The sequence below is a fragment of the Rhopilema esculentum genome, chromosome 13 (assembly GCF_057945365.1).
Source record: "Rhopilema esculentum isolate cy_ngs chromosome 13, ASM5794536v1, whole genome shotgun sequence".
Classification (NCBI taxonomy): domain Eukaryota; kingdom Metazoa; phylum Cnidaria; class Scyphozoa; order Rhizostomeae; family Rhizostomatidae; genus Rhopilema; species Rhopilema esculentum.
Genome location: NC_142827.1, coordinates 8,085,641 through 8,100,933, shown reverse-complemented (window position 1 = coordinate 8,100,933; position 15,293 = coordinate 8,085,641). Strand labels below are relative to the sequence as shown.

Sequence of the window (15,293 nt, the reverse complement as noted above, 5' to 3'; positions counted from 1 at the left end):
GAATATTGTAAAAAACATTGGTTTCCAATTTTTCCGCAGTTGCCTGTTTTGCAATGCACATAGAAGAGAATCGCATAAAAGAGAATTGAAAAAATTGGAATGCTATAAGAATTCGGTTTTACGTTTCGGGTTGGAAACTCTCGTATAAGCATACCAGTGCCATGTTTTGAAAAGCCATGGCATGTTTCTCATATACCCAAAATCTACGGCATGTTTTGAAAAGCCAATACACCCATTTTGAAAAGCCACGGCAAAAGTTTTGAAACCCAACCACAAAAGTTTTGAAAGCCTAGCCATATTTATGAGAGACTCCATATATATCGCAGCCTCTTTTGTGGAAAAAATGTTAGTACAGGCTTGCATATTTGTGACTCGTAAGTTTTTTTAAGAAACTTTGTAAAGTAATTGCAATTTGAAGAAATTTCATGGTAATTGCTGGCTGATTATAAGAATACTTCGTAATTTTTGTTTTTGTCTCCCATGAAATTTTCTCAAAATGGTTTCTTCGATTTGAATCAGTGTATCAACATATATTAGTAGGTATGCAGTGTAGCCGTGGTTAGAATACCAGAGGGCCATAGCTCCTACTTGTTCTCAGTTATGTCGATTTTGTTTGCAAATTCAGGTGAAAAGTCTCTATAAAAATAGAACTGCACCGACACCTGCCATACATATATAATGACGTAGTTTATAATTATGTCATTTACAGTAACAATGTTTAGCTACATACAAATTTAAGCCCACTTACTTCTAAACCACAAAACATCGCAAAAATACCGTTATAGTTACTACCTAAATGAATTAAAATGATACTGATGAAATTCAAACAGATTTACTTGTTTGATATGAATAAAAAGTATTCTTTATATAGTTGCATTATTTCCCTTTCCCATTTTTCATTTATTTACTTCACTGTTTGTCATAAGGTCAGGCTAAAATTTGACGGAAAATAGGTATCTAACAAGGTCTATATGGTCAATTTTTTGTAAATAACTCCCTTCCTCCAAATACTTCCTCTCTAGGTTAGGGCGTAGGGTAACTGGGAGGGATGTTGAAATTCATAGGATAATCGGCAGTGTGCTTTATTTTAAAACCAGTGACAACCAAGGACGGATTTTAGATGCAAGGATTCGAGGGTGCAAGGTAATGAATGGATTTTGGTGCCACACCCTGCAGGTGTCTGGCAAATGATGGAAACGCTCTTTTGGCACTTCTCTTTATAGCTATAATTTATTACACCATTACTGAATAACTCTAAGGATTCGATATCACTAACTACCAAAATGTTTTCAAAGAATCACAGCAAAATTGACTGAAAAACACATGAACTTCACAACTTTCGTTGTGTCGATAAATTCTAACCTAGATCCGTGTTTTCTTATTTAATCTTGCGAAAACAAATGCTGATCCTATGGAAATAAAAACCTGACATAAATTTAGATAAATTTGAGACTTGCTGTAACATGCTTCCTCAACTTGTAATCCTTTGGATGAATGGAGGGATTAATTCATGGGTGCAACTTTCTTCAACTGATAAAGGTCATGTTGAGTTCATTCATGAGCCACTGCCCTCCCTGCACGGTAACTGGACTGCACGCCAGAAGAGGTCATGTAAGAACATAGGTTGCATTGGACTTGCTACAAGTCTCTCTGTATCCATTTAGTTATTTGAAAAGGCAAGTCCAAGGTTGCATAGTCTATCTATATCATTGATAGGTTGACTGAGGTTTGTAAACGAGGTTGACTTTGTTTGCCAGCGTATATCTTACATGTGAGATCATTTCTTCCTGGAAGGCAGTATTACTTGCTCACAGTGGTGGATTTAAAGGAAACCGGGGTGGATAGTTGCCCCTTACTGACCTGATAATGATTTGGTGTTCCTGTTCTTAAAACTGCTCTCCTTTTCAAGGGCAGACATTCTCCTTTCAGATCTGTTCTGTATCAGAGCAAAGGATTCAGTTGCATAGAAATTTTTCAAAATATTGCTTACTGATCAAAAAAGGGTATCATTTACATGGATCTCCTCTGCATATCACAAACATCGGTGTAGAAGCATTGGAAATAAAAGAAGGGTTGATAGATTGCTTTTCACAGGTTTTGTAAAGTTTTGTACAATTTTTCACCCAAAATTGTCGAGTTAGAGCTGACCACCGGTCCCAGCTCTATAGCTACCAGCCGCAGTCTTCAAAGACTCTTACACCCATGGCTCTAAATTGCATTCGAATCCCAGTTTGCATTAAAATGATGTTGCATAGTAATTTTTCAAAATATTGCTTACTGATCAAAAAGGGTATCATTTACATTGGTCTCATCTGCATATCATAAACATCGGCGTAGAAGCATTGGAAATAAAAGAAGGGTTGATAGATTGCTTTTCGAGTTAGAGCTCACCATATCGGTCCCAGCTCTATAGCTACCAGCCGCAGTCTTCAAAGACTCTTACACCCATGGCTCTAAATTGCATTCGAATCCCAATTCGCATTAAAATAATGTTTCGTAGAACTATGATTTTAGCTTTGGTTTACTCGAATGTTTGCTTTTTCAAAGCCATTTTCAACTATGATTTTAATGAAAATCTGCTTTTTATGCGCTCAACTATCCTCATTGTTTTCTTGTCCTCGTTTTGAGCACACCAAGCCAAACTACTATGCTTTCAGACGGTTTCCAAAACGTTAAAAGACGTTAACTGAGAGGCTCTATTTCATACACCTCTATGGGTGAATTTTATTCTTTTTTACTTAAATTGTAACTAGAAATTAAAATAGACGGAAACGGGCAACCGGCTAGCTCCCCCACCCTCCTAAGAATGATATTCCCAAGAAGTATTCAAATCCACGTATGCTGCACTTGGTTTTAAGAATACTAACAAATTTTTGATCACACTTTCTTGATGACCACACGCAATAAAGTTTGCTTTGCAGTCCTATGCTAATAGGACTTGATTTCAACTAAATTGCTGTTAGATCCGTTTCCATATTCGTTTAAAATGTTATTATCGATTACTTTATAGTTCTGAGGCTACATTCTCAGTTTTCAGTCAAACCGTCTACTCAAACGAAGTCGCAGATGGCTCAACGTTAGTCGTGCGCCTGGTCTTCAGAGTTTTGCGTGCCCCTTCTTTGATCTGGCGATTGCCAAAGGCATAAATCACTGGATCCAAGCATGTGTTCACAAAGGCAATCAAAATCATGTATCTTACCGCCTTTTGCTTTAGGATATCCCCTTCTGTAGTGTTTGGAAAATATTGCGTGGCAGCTGATAATATCCACAGCCCAGAAAAAGGTACCCAGCAAATTAAGAACGCAAGAATTAAAACTCCAAGGAGAGCTGTCACCTTCTTACGACTGGCTTGCACGCCGGAGACTGAGTTACTTCGTGTAAGACGACGCGTTGAAGCCTTGAACCATAGCGTGTATATCGTGGACACGTACGTGAACATCAACGAAACCAATGGTACCACCGGAATAAGGACAGTAACTGCGAAGAATGCTGTTTTGCTGACGCCCTTTGGCCAATAGCCTTTGCAAATGCCAACTTCTTGGATGTATTCGTAAGAAAAGAAGTTTGGTATTAGCACTGATATACCGGTAATCCACGTGCCGATGGCGATCCACTTTATATTGTGTTTGTTTATTCTCCATTTATGCTTTGTTGGGTGATTGATCAAGATATAACGACTGTAAGAAAGTATACCAAGGGTAAGAAAATTGACCAACGTTGCTGCAAAGAAAAGTGGCAGGCCATCCTTGAGCCCACACAACAGGTTGGCCGATTTTGAGTCTTTGCTGTCAGATACATTTATGAAGAGGTAGGGATAAACCCCAATGCCAGCAATAATATCGGAGAATGAAAGGTTGAGCAGCAGTAGGTTCACCGTGTTTTGAATGCGCTTGTTCTTGTAGATTATATAGAATACAACTGAATTTCCAGCAATGTCAATCAACGAGACCAAAACGTACAAGGTTTTTAAGACTATATCTTCAGCTGATGTGAAGATTTCCGCTTTAGTGTCGCTTGTATTCAGAGACGAGTTTCCATCCATGATGTTCTGACTTATGTAGAACTTTCTTCGTAACAAGAGCCCACTACTATTCTTGCACGACCAGAACAACTTCAAACGTCGATGGTTCTTCTAAACAACTCATCAGTACTGTTCAAACAGCACCAAACGGAGCTGTGACGTCATGAGACAACACCAGATGTACTCTTGGGTTTGTTAGTTTTCCTTTCATCAACCTTTTGTACCGTACACCCTTCATTCAGAAGTGAAATAAACAAACTGTTTACTTCCCTGGTGACTGGCTGTTCTCTTTGTTATTATTGAATCAAAGAAAATAACTGTTGCTATGAGTCGAAAGCAAACCTGTCCTCTCCTTTGTGATCCATGACAGGAACCAAATCAAATCCGGGCAGGTATCCCATGGGACACGCGTCAGTCGGTAAGTACAAAGGTCATCCTTCGATCTGACAAGCGACAATTTGTCATTATGTATTCTTGCTCACCAATATTATTTGTGCTTCTTGAAAGCCGGAGTCTGTGTAAATGGAACTTTGTTAATTCATCTTATGGAGTTGCAAAAGATGTTTCTTTAATAGCAAAAATTCTCCATAGCATTGAAACAAAAAGATCTTGAGCAACGAAAACAACACTTACAATCAAAGCAAGACTTACACAGGGTAACAAAAGAACAAAAAACACTATTCCATTGTAATTACACAATATTTAATATGAATGAAAAAAAATAATTGAATCCAGATTTCAACCTCTTCTTTCCGTCCATTGTGTCAAGGACCCAGATTAACAAAATGGGTCTTTGGGTCGGTAAGAGATTCATTTGCTTCCCCTTTCGAACTTTATTCAAAAAACTTTGTACAATATCCTTGTATAGTTTCAAAACTTTTCTTAAAATGACGATAAGTATTATGTTGCTCATGGTTCATAATGAATTTTTAAAAATAATTTTTTTAACAATGGTTAATTTGACTGCAAAAACTTTATTAGAACAATTCGACAAAACGTCTATGCAATGAAAAATACTATTCTGGTCTTACAGCTTTGTTGAAGAGATTTTCAAAGTGCAGACTATACACAAATGTTTTCTGTGCCATTTGCTTTTTGTGACAAATTATTGTGTTTTGAATTTACTATTGGCGTAATTTGAATATTATCTGTTTCATGTCTGTTTAAAAAATTAGTATGGCAAGTCACTTGAACGAAGTATGGCAAAAATTGTAATTGTGGTTGGTAGTAACAAGATAAAATGTTGGTAGTAGGCGACTGTGACATTTGAAAGTCGATGTTTTATCTCGTAATTGTACTTCTATATGCCTCAATCTTTAAAAAGGGTATTTTAATTTGTATTGAAAGTTAGAATAACCCTTACTTTTAAGTTTTGAGGTATTAGCTCCTAATAAATGCGTGAGGCATTTCACTTTTGCAAAAATGTACGATATTTCAACCCAAAACAAAAGAATTTCTAGAAATTTTTAGATAAAACAATACGATTTCCGCAAAAACGTACGAGATTTTAATGGAGTGATTTACCCTGCGAAGTAATGAAGAACATGTTCTTTTGTCCAACTGATGTTGCCTCTAGTTGTTGGCTTATGCGTCAATAACATTGCTTTGATCATGAGAGTATATTTTTCAACCATTTGCAGAATACGAGCATGATTTCATTAGCAGTATGTTTTTGAAATGTTTAACCTACGTACATGATCTCTCTTCAAACAAGCGAAATCTAGGAAAGCACTGCTACTGTCACTTCAGCGCTTAAGGATTCAGCCCTATGTAAATCAATACTTTCGGAGAATTGTAACGACGTTCAAACATAAGCGCGGAAATCCGCTGTTATATCCCCACACTGTTTCAGTAAAGGCTTCGTATTCAGATGTAAACATCTTGTTTATCCACTCAAAGTCATATACCTATATGAGATTTTCTCGTGATGTCATGAAAGATTTTGCCAATAAAGTGAGACATCTTAATAGTAAACACATTGCCATATTTGTTTGTTATTTTTTATTTTACCGCAATTATGATGCCACAAAAGAAGCAGGATTATTCCTTGCTCTAGTTGTTGCTGTTGTTTATTGTAGTTGTTGTTGTCAGTGTTTTCGGTATCGTTTCAGCTATCCTGCTGTCTTCTACCATCTATTATTCATGAACATTCAGAATAGATTTTTTACTATTTTCCGCCTTTTCAGTGTCTTCCCAATTATGTGTTTTGTGTTTCTGTTCCCTGAACCATATTTTCTATGTCATATTACAATACAAAGAATCGTGCAAATTAAACTCCAAATCCACAGTATACACAAAGCACAAGCTTTCGAAAATTTTGTTTGTTTTCCTTTCTTAAATAGATTATTGGATTCGCGCTATTTAATTTCGTGTTTGCTCTGACATTGTCGTGTTATGTATTTTCCATTCTGAAGAAGTGATATTTTCAACTGGGATATTTTTTTCTTATTATTTCAGTATTCTCAACGTGGCTAACAGCCTTCTAACAGCAACTTGCAGAAAGCTCTGCCTTTATGATCATTTTGACTTCTTATTATTAAGTCAGAATGCACCAGAATCTTGTAAACTATAATACGATCTCAAAATCAATATTTTCAGTTAACACATTTTATTTAACGAAGTTTTCTACTTCAAAATAAGATACTCAGGCTGCCTGGAAACTGGTTGTTTGATATCTAATCGCATTCTAAATATCATGCGAAAAAAGAGTGTCTGGTGCTTGCCTTATTCGAGATCATGATTCAACAATGATTGGACTTACAATTAATAGCAAGTCAAAGTCCAATAATTGACGCAATTTTCTCCAACTTTAGCGAAAAGGGTTTCTATTCATAATTAGCATTCTATTCATTATTCTTAGGCAAATTTTGAGAATTTATTGGACTTTAAGCTTAAGATAATCTGATCAAAATATATCTTTCTTTGAATATTGGCCTGAGTAATTCAATTTATTTGGCGTTGAGCTTGATAAGTTACTAAAAGACGTTTTAAGGTTGCTATGAGCGCCAGGATCCGAAAGGATGCAACTGCTGACGTCCTTGGCATTGGCATATTAAAAGAAGGCCAAGGGAGTAGTCGCGTTCCCCACCTTTACCCCTGAACAATGCCTTATAGAAAGCTTATTGTTCTTAGCTGTCCAATAAGATTATCAGTGCCAATATAGAAGTTTTGAAGATATAGTATTTCAATAGGGGAGATAAAATTTTCGTGGAAAATTGAAGTTTTTTAACGAAGGCTTTGCTTTTCTTATCTTAAAACAGTTTTGTTTCATGATAACATATCTAATCTTTAGGTACCACGTTTGCAATGAAAATAACTGTATTTTCCCTCGACAGCTTCAAGATACAAAGACGAATGACAGAAGCATGACCTTCCTTCACTACCTGGCAGAAATAATTAGCACCAAATTGCCACATTTAAATGACTTTTACGAAGACTTCGATCTTGAGAATAGCACTAAAGGTATTTATATCTTTCTATTTTTAAGAAATTTTAAAACTTATATGAGAATATTTGCGATGAATCGGTTTACGAAAATTTCTGATATGGCATCCACTTCTCAAAAGATTTAGTGCCGTGATCAACGATAGAAGAAAATTTTGGGCTGTGTTCTGTAAATTGTGCTTTTCATAAAAAATGTTTCTACACGGTTCACATGAAAACTTTGTTTGTGCGCAGTTACTTAAATGGGGATGATCGTCGCTTTTTGTGCATGAATTCGTAGTCTGATGCCTTCAAGTGCCTTTTCAAAAGTTCCAGAATTCCTTTTTATTTCACAACCAGTTTCATGAAGATACCTTTGAGTGAGATGTTTTTCTGCAACTTTCTTTTCAAAACCTATTTCCTATTTATTTTTTCTTATCATTTCTTTGTACCCGTCTTTTATCATACTTTTTTTCCTTTGTTTCTTTTCATCCAGCCTTTTATGTTTTATTGCGCCTCCTCCAAAGCTGTCTTAACACGTCATCCATCCCATCACTCATTTCAGAAATAACAAAAGCACCGTAACGTTCCCCTTTTTATCCATATTTTCTCAATATGTCTTCCCCTCCATATCTTTATCTCTCTATTTTCCTTTTTGTAATATTGTCTTTTATTTATATTTTTGCATTTCTTCCATTCTTTGTATTCATTTCTAAATTTTCTTGTCTCTCATACTTTCCTATTCAAATACTTTTTGTTCAAACCCACCAATCACTCTTGCATTCACTTTCTTCACAATCATGTCTTTCCATATGTCACCCTTTCTTCGTTTAGCAAATAATTTCATCTCTGCCAGTATTCTCCTCCCAACATTTACTTTCAATCTACTTCTATTAACTTTGTAATTTTTTTGCTTTTCTATCTTCCAATACCTTCATATGTTGATATTTTTGCCAGCCAGATTTTCCTACGCATATCCAAACTCCTAAACCTACGCATCTTTATCTCAATTCCTCTTCTAGATGTTACTACATAAAATGATATTATTTTCAGTACTTTTGATTTATCATGTGATTTAAACCATCAGTTACGTCATCAATCCTATACTACCATATTATCTTTTTTCAATTTCGAAATTCCAGGTTATCAAAAATTCAAATATAAAAAGCATAGCTTGAAAATTATCTGTTTATTTCAGCTTTTAAGTCTCTGTGGAGCGTTCCCTTCCCTCCGAAAGCTAGTTTAATTTTCATTAGTGTGAAGTAAACGCGATTTTTTCATTTTAGTATCACTCCAAATGATAGCAGCGGATGTGCAGAGTTTGCGAAAAGGTCTAGATTTAACAAAAGCAGAAAAAGACAGACAACCAAAAAATTTCATTATTTTTGTATCCTTTTCAACAATTCAGATTTTAACTCGTTCATACACAAGCTTTGATTAAAGGGTAAATATGTTTGGAGTAGCATTTCAAAAACTATATCGTTATTAGGGCCTTACCCGCACATATACGTAACCGAAACAGCTAACTCGTAAATCAATTATTTATTGATCCTTTGCGTTTGTTTTTTCGGAGGGTTGCCGTCATATTAAACCCTCCCCGTTACTTTTAGACCAGGCCTATTGTAAAGACTCTAACTTTAAACAATAATAACTTTGTGGGATAAACCGCTTCTATTTAAAAGAGTGCAAGTTTAAGAGTGCTCTTCATAAACAAACACGATCACTTGCATGAATTCGTTTTAAAACCTAGGAAAAGCTCTTGCTACTCTCGTGCTACTTTTTGAGCGACAAAATTCTTTGCTAAACATAAACACTTTTTAAAGCACATGAAAACATTTGCTTTACAGTCATGCAACATTTTTCAAAGATTTAAAATGTGCTTTTGAAAGTGACCGGCTGGATAATTACAGCTGTAGTTTCTCAGTTGAAATGAAAATAATTCAATTCTGATAGTCCCTTTATTAATCTAGGTAGGAGTCGCTCTCACCATTATTACTTAAGAAGTTTGCCGTCAAATTGTCATGTACATCTGTTCGTTTGCCGAGGTTTTGAAAATGGGTGAAAACAGATTTTGCTATTTTTAGGTAAAGGCATTAAAATGTTTAAGCACGTTAATGAGTATACTCTTACTAAGATTTTTCGTCCTTGGCACCTTTATAGCAATAAGTTTATTCAGCCTTTTTGAATAGTCTTACCGATATTTTCATTATGTAACAATAAGCGATGCATAATCTATTCATTCATTTTATTGCCTGTATACCAATGAAGCGTCTCTTACAGTCATGATAATGAACTTGCAAGTCACAAAACACTTTAAACAGATTTAAGAGTGTAGATTTGATATAGGTATTCAAGCAGTTGAAAAGCTCCTCCTCTTTCCGGCTTGGAATATGAATAAAAGAAAAGCAAATTATTATCACTCAAGTATTTTTCTGCTCTTTAAATCGTGCTAATTCTTGCACTGCTATTATGATTGGCAAGTCTTGTGTTGGCATTAAGTGAAGTTTTCAATGAAATAAATTGACTTATAGAAGCTTTCAGTACAAAAAGTGAAACTTTAATCACAGAGATGACATCGCTGAAAATGTATATGAAAATTTCGTGTGCTGTGATAAGTTGGTCTAGAAGTGGAACTTGGGGGGGGGGGTCTAAATTCCAAATCCTCCTTCGCAGTATGATCGCAACACTCGTTGCAATGTTCATCGCAGTACCAGAATAATTTTCTGCCTCAAGTTTTTGTTTTCAATTTTATGTCAAAGTCTCAGATTGGCCAAATCAAGATTCCCAGTGCTGATCTATGCAAATCGCCTTTCCAATTTTATCCATTCAAGATATTTAAGCAAATCGGTTTTACTAGCTGCAAGGGAATAGAGAGAAAATGAATAAAGGGCGTTTGTTGAAAGCCTGGTCCATTAAGAATGAATCAGAAAAAATGTTGACTTAAATTGTATATCAACAAACAGCAAGCCTAAAATAGAATTGATTCTAGTGCAAGCTTAAGGATTTAGTCCTTTTCTGTATAATGTGCCTTACCAAAGTATACCATGGATCATATAAGTTTGGGTTATTCTGGTTTTTTGGTCTGACGTCATATAGAAGAGTACTGTTGCATGCTCAGCTCTTTCCGCATCTTGCAGGCAGTCAGGGCTGTCACTAACTTTTGTTATCAAGAGGGTTTCCCGGGTCCAATTTGCCAAACAAGTAGTTGCGGCGCCCTTAACTTTGCAACAACTTCGAAAATTTGCCCACTTAGCATCCCTTGATGGCTAATAGCTCCTTCTTTCTGCAACGGGATTTTTGCAAGGTGGTGTGACATCCCTCGCACTCCACCCTATTCCACACAACCCTTACTCAATCTGCAACATGCTCTTTAATGCTTACTTTGCTTTCTTTAAAGTTCCCGCTTTAAAGGAGACGCTCTTTCTTTGCGAGGATTCCATCTAACTCTCAACAGTTTTTTTACATATACGTGTCCATCATGCAATACATCTGGCCTTTTGGCAGATAATCTTGTTTCAGGAAGCCTCTTGTAAGCTCAGTTGAGAAAATATAATCTCCCAAGTTCAGATGGTCTTTGCGGATAAATGACTGTGATCAACGATCGCATCCTTTAAAGGGCCCCCGCTTGTTAAAAATATAGCTGCACGTAAAAGAATTATCAAATGTCATGTGTAATTAAACTAGAAGTATTGCGCGATGCTGCTTCATATCGCCCCTATCATATTCAACTTTCAATCTTGGCATGACTTTCTTACTCTTATATTTTCACTTAAAGACGCTTAGTCGTCTAAGTAACAGTCCTACCATTATGTAAAGTATTTTGACCAGGGCCCTGGACCTCAGAGAACCACGTGATTTGGACCACAGAGAACCATGTGACTGTTAAATTTTGATTATCATTCAAAGCTTCATGCCTCTCTGCTTCAATCGCGAACGAAATTAGACTATTGACGGCCTATTATCATACATTTTGCTATCAACGTATGATTGTCGTATCTATTCTGAAGTCTTGAATAATTTCCTTTTTATGTCCTTGTTCATTATGTTTTGTCTTCCATGTGTTCCATTGCTCATAAAATAGACCTTTCTTCGCTGTGTGCACCTTTCTTTGTATACGCATTAATTTCGACTTGGAAGGGAGATTCTAGCAAATGACAGTGACTCTTGCCCGATAGCCATGAGCCAGACAATCCCTTGCACAGAATGAGTTTTTCCCTTCAGTTAGCCGATGTAGAGATCTAATGTAGAGATCCTATTATCATTCAATTATGGCATTCTCTAGGATTTAAAGATGTGCTCCTTAACAGATTTTAGAACTTTTACAATCGTGCAATAACAAAGGTTCAAAAAGTCAGCGAAAGATATCGCAAAATGGATGAAGCATATAAGGAAGTTTGCAGTTTGTTTGGTGAAGATCCAAAAGTGAAAGAGCCATCGGATTTCTTTCGGGTTTTTATCGACTTCTCTAACCAGTTTCAAGTAAGTTACTCACATCTATTTCTAAATAATTTTACCTACCATTCCTCTTTGCTCCATTTGTCCAGGTAGGTCTGTCTTGAATTTCTGTATGTTTTGAAACACTTCTGTATGGAAATTTTGATGCAAAATTTATTGGCAATAAAGGAAGATATGCAAGCAAAAGCGGGTTTTGTTATTTCAGCCAAGATATTAAAACTGATAAATGTTTGTTTAGTGTGTTACATCTACTCAGAAAGCTACTAGGCTTAGGTCGCATCGGAAATAAAGAGTTTGCCAAACATTTGATGACACTTTTAGCAGTTATATTTCAAAGTCTTTTACTTAGAATACATGAATTTGATTCAGCAAACAGCATCAAAATTTGTTTGTCTTCCATCCTATTTATAATGCTTTAGCGTGCTTTTTATTGCTTTTTTGTTTATTCACGTATCTAACTTGTAGTCTGTTTTGTATGAGTAAAGCGCCTACCGCATTTCGTGCTGGCAGTATATATTTTGTGTTTAAAGGTTCTTCTTGATCAAATATAAAGATTGGGTAATGAAACATCTTAAACTAGCAATATTTATGCAAAACAAGCTTTCGAAGGTGACCTATCTCTCTCACGCGATCAAACCAAGCTTGCGCTTTATAGAAGCCTTTACGCTACACACCGTAAAGGGGCTACACTTTAAAAAATTTTTAAGATGCTGTACTCTTGGAAACAATAAGTCGTTTGGAATCCAAATCAAAAGTTTCCTAATTTGTGCAAGTGCCCTAAAAACCTTGCCCCTTTTGACTACTATAAAAAACAATGGTTGTTACGTTAATTCATAAAGTTATGGCTATACAAACAGTATACTAAAGAAGTTTCAAGGGCGAGCACCAGAGGAAAAAACATTTTAAAGCACTTCAGAATACCAATAACTACCTTCCAAAACTCAAACGTGTCTTTTGTTCACGCGTTCAAGATGTATACAGTTTATTGCCGAAAGAGTTCGTTTCCAGTGTAATTTAGCCGAAAAAGACCGTACCTTAATACAATTTGTTAGCAAGACACAGTCGTTGCAAGAGAGACAGAGAGAAATCCAGGTAGTTAAACTGAGACTTCTTACTTATTAAAGTGAAATAAATCTTTGCAATTAATTGATTGGTAATTTCTTAATTTCACGATCGTTACTAGCATTGTTAGGATATTCCAATTTTTTGGGCGATTATATATCTCCATAACTATTTTCACCTTTTTAGAGAGCATTGCTAGAAAATGAAAGAAGCAAGCTGAAAACGGTCATGAACTTTAAACCGGACATCAATTCACAAAAACAGGTTGCCCGAGAGGCAGCCTCGGTTGCACAGAACAGGAAGTCGCTAAGCGAGGCCCAGATGCTATCTATGCAGCAAGCAGACTCAGGTGGCCTAATGAATAATGATTCGACTAAAAACGGCTGGAGGCAAGTGAATGGTAGGGCCTAAAATTATTGTGAAAAGCTCATCAATAATCCACCCCACCCACTGATCCTGTGAGTGCTTCAGGCTGCAAGTTTCGGCAATTCAATCAATCGTTAGATTAATCGCTGCTGAAGAAGTATTCGTTCAATGATGTAATGACAATGAAGATGTTTTTTGGGCACTGATTCTCTAGCTTATCAATCTAGCTGGCTGCATGTGCTAATGATTATGAATGATATTCTTGGAATGGATTTGTTAAAACGAAATTATGTTGCTTTTGAGTAAGCTTTTGCTGCAGATTGTGAAAGTGTAAAAAATATTTTGTACATAATTACCCAACAATGTGAAAGCCAACTGGCGATGTTGTTTTGATACGCCTCACAACGAGTGGAGCTTTATCAATTCTTTTATGAGAACTCAATAAACCCGTTAAGAAGCTTTTGGTTAAAAGAACTCTGATGTTAATATCTTAACTTATAATTATTCATTAAATACCACTAGTGAATTCTTTACCAACAGGTTAGTTGTCACCCGTTACCAATGTCTCAATGACCGCATAACCGTTGGTTCATTTTCAACTCTAGTGAAGTAAAGGGTGCTTTAGAGGTCCACTATCCCAGACTACCTGATATAGGCCCTTCTTCTATTCAAACTACCTATTTATACGATAGTTGCAATATAAGTTTTCGATCTATAGCGTCTGCAAAACAGTTAATTCAGTATTTTCCTGACTGTTATTATCTTGAACTAAGAATAGGACGTGACGCAAGTCTCCCGGTTAGTCACTTGCAGTTAGAGAAAATCAAACGTTGTGTGTATGAAAACATGGTGTAAGTTATTGATTTTGTGCTGCCTGGTGTAGTATTATTTGTAAAAAAGACGCTCTATACGTTGGGTGTACGCTATCCCTCTATGTTGACATTAATTTCTCTGTTGGCACGTATCTGTATATATTTGCGTCATCATGAAATAAAAAGATTATTTTGCTCATTTATAGAATACTAAATTATTGCGTATAATCCCGATGCAATACAATAATAAATTGAAGCTATGGTTGATAATTTTCATAATAATGCATATTCTTTATACTATTAACTAATGGACACGATAACTTATGTTATTGTTGGTTGTGTATTTCGTATCTTAATGTTTAAATGCTTCTCATGAAAACGCTCACGTTTTAGAGTCAGAAGCTGCTCCCGCCCATAACCAGTACTTAACGACTGTATCATAGTCAAAGACGTTTGATTAGGTTTATTTCAAAATGGCATTAACTATCCAAACTCCAACAATATTATGTACTGTAATACATAAATTCACTTTAAATCATAAGTAATTAACCTTTCCCGACCGTAAAATTTGTCTATTGTCAGAAAAGTCAAACGACCTCACCGCCGCTGCCCCTGAAAGAATATGTCAACTGTTACGGACTTTGTCCAAATCAGGCCACATCTTGACGCCCATGCAATCATTTGGGTGGTGATTCAGACGTTTTTTTATAAGTTTTTGAATACACCTGTGAACCTGTGTCATTTTCAAGTGAACCTGAGCCAACGCGACCGCGACAACCTCTCCAAAACGCCGTTCTCTCGTAAAATCAGCATCCAATTTTTACTCGTCTTGTATTTCTAGACCCTTATCAAGCTTTTTTAATGGATAGTGTCATGTTTGGAACTTTTAAAACTTTTTTCAAAGGTTTAGTTTTACCACCGAACCAATCGATTGATTTATAACCTGTTATCGATAAATTTAGACGTTCAAAGAGCCAATAGCAAATTTTTTTAAGTGTCCGTTATTGTGTTTATGGTGAGAGAAAAGCTATTAACTATTAGAAATATCGTTAGCTTGGAAATATGAGCTATCAACAAGGAGCCGTTGTCTTTAAAACTAAAATTTCTTGAAAATTGTATAAATTTGATAACGATCATTGTTTTCTGGAAAAGCA

The 15,293-nt window shown here is 35.9% G+C and overlaps 2 protein-coding genes across 5 annotated transcripts in view; one reads left to right on the top strand and one right to left on the bottom strand.

Annotated features, from left to right (window-relative positions):
• Window positions 1-15,293, top strand: part of LOC135691602 (formin-like protein 2) — a 65,549-nt gene extending 50,256 nt beyond the window's left edge. For all 4 annotated transcript variants that reach the window (XM_065209496.2, XM_065209495.2, XM_065209497.2 and 1 more), the window contains 4 exons: window positions 7,357-7,483; window positions 8,731-8,831; window positions 11,759-11,923; window positions 13,148-15,293. In XM_065209496.2, the coding sequence (XP_065065568.2) occupies window positions 7,357-7,483; window positions 8,731-8,831; window positions 11,759-11,923; window positions 13,148-13,372 (618 nt within the window). In that variant the 3' untranslated portion in view covers window positions 13,373-15,293. The remainder of the gene's footprint in view (window positions 1-7,356; window positions 7,484-8,730; window positions 8,832-11,758; window positions 11,924-13,147) is intronic.
• On the bottom strand, window positions 658-4,777 carry LOC135691604 (QRFP-like peptide receptor). Its single transcript, XM_065209501.2, has one exon. The coding sequence runs from the start codon at window positions 4,040-4,042 to the stop codon at window positions 3,047-3,049; it is 996 nt and encodes a 331-aa protein (XP_065065573.1). The 5' UTR covers window positions 4,043-4,777; the 3' UTR covers window positions 658-3,046.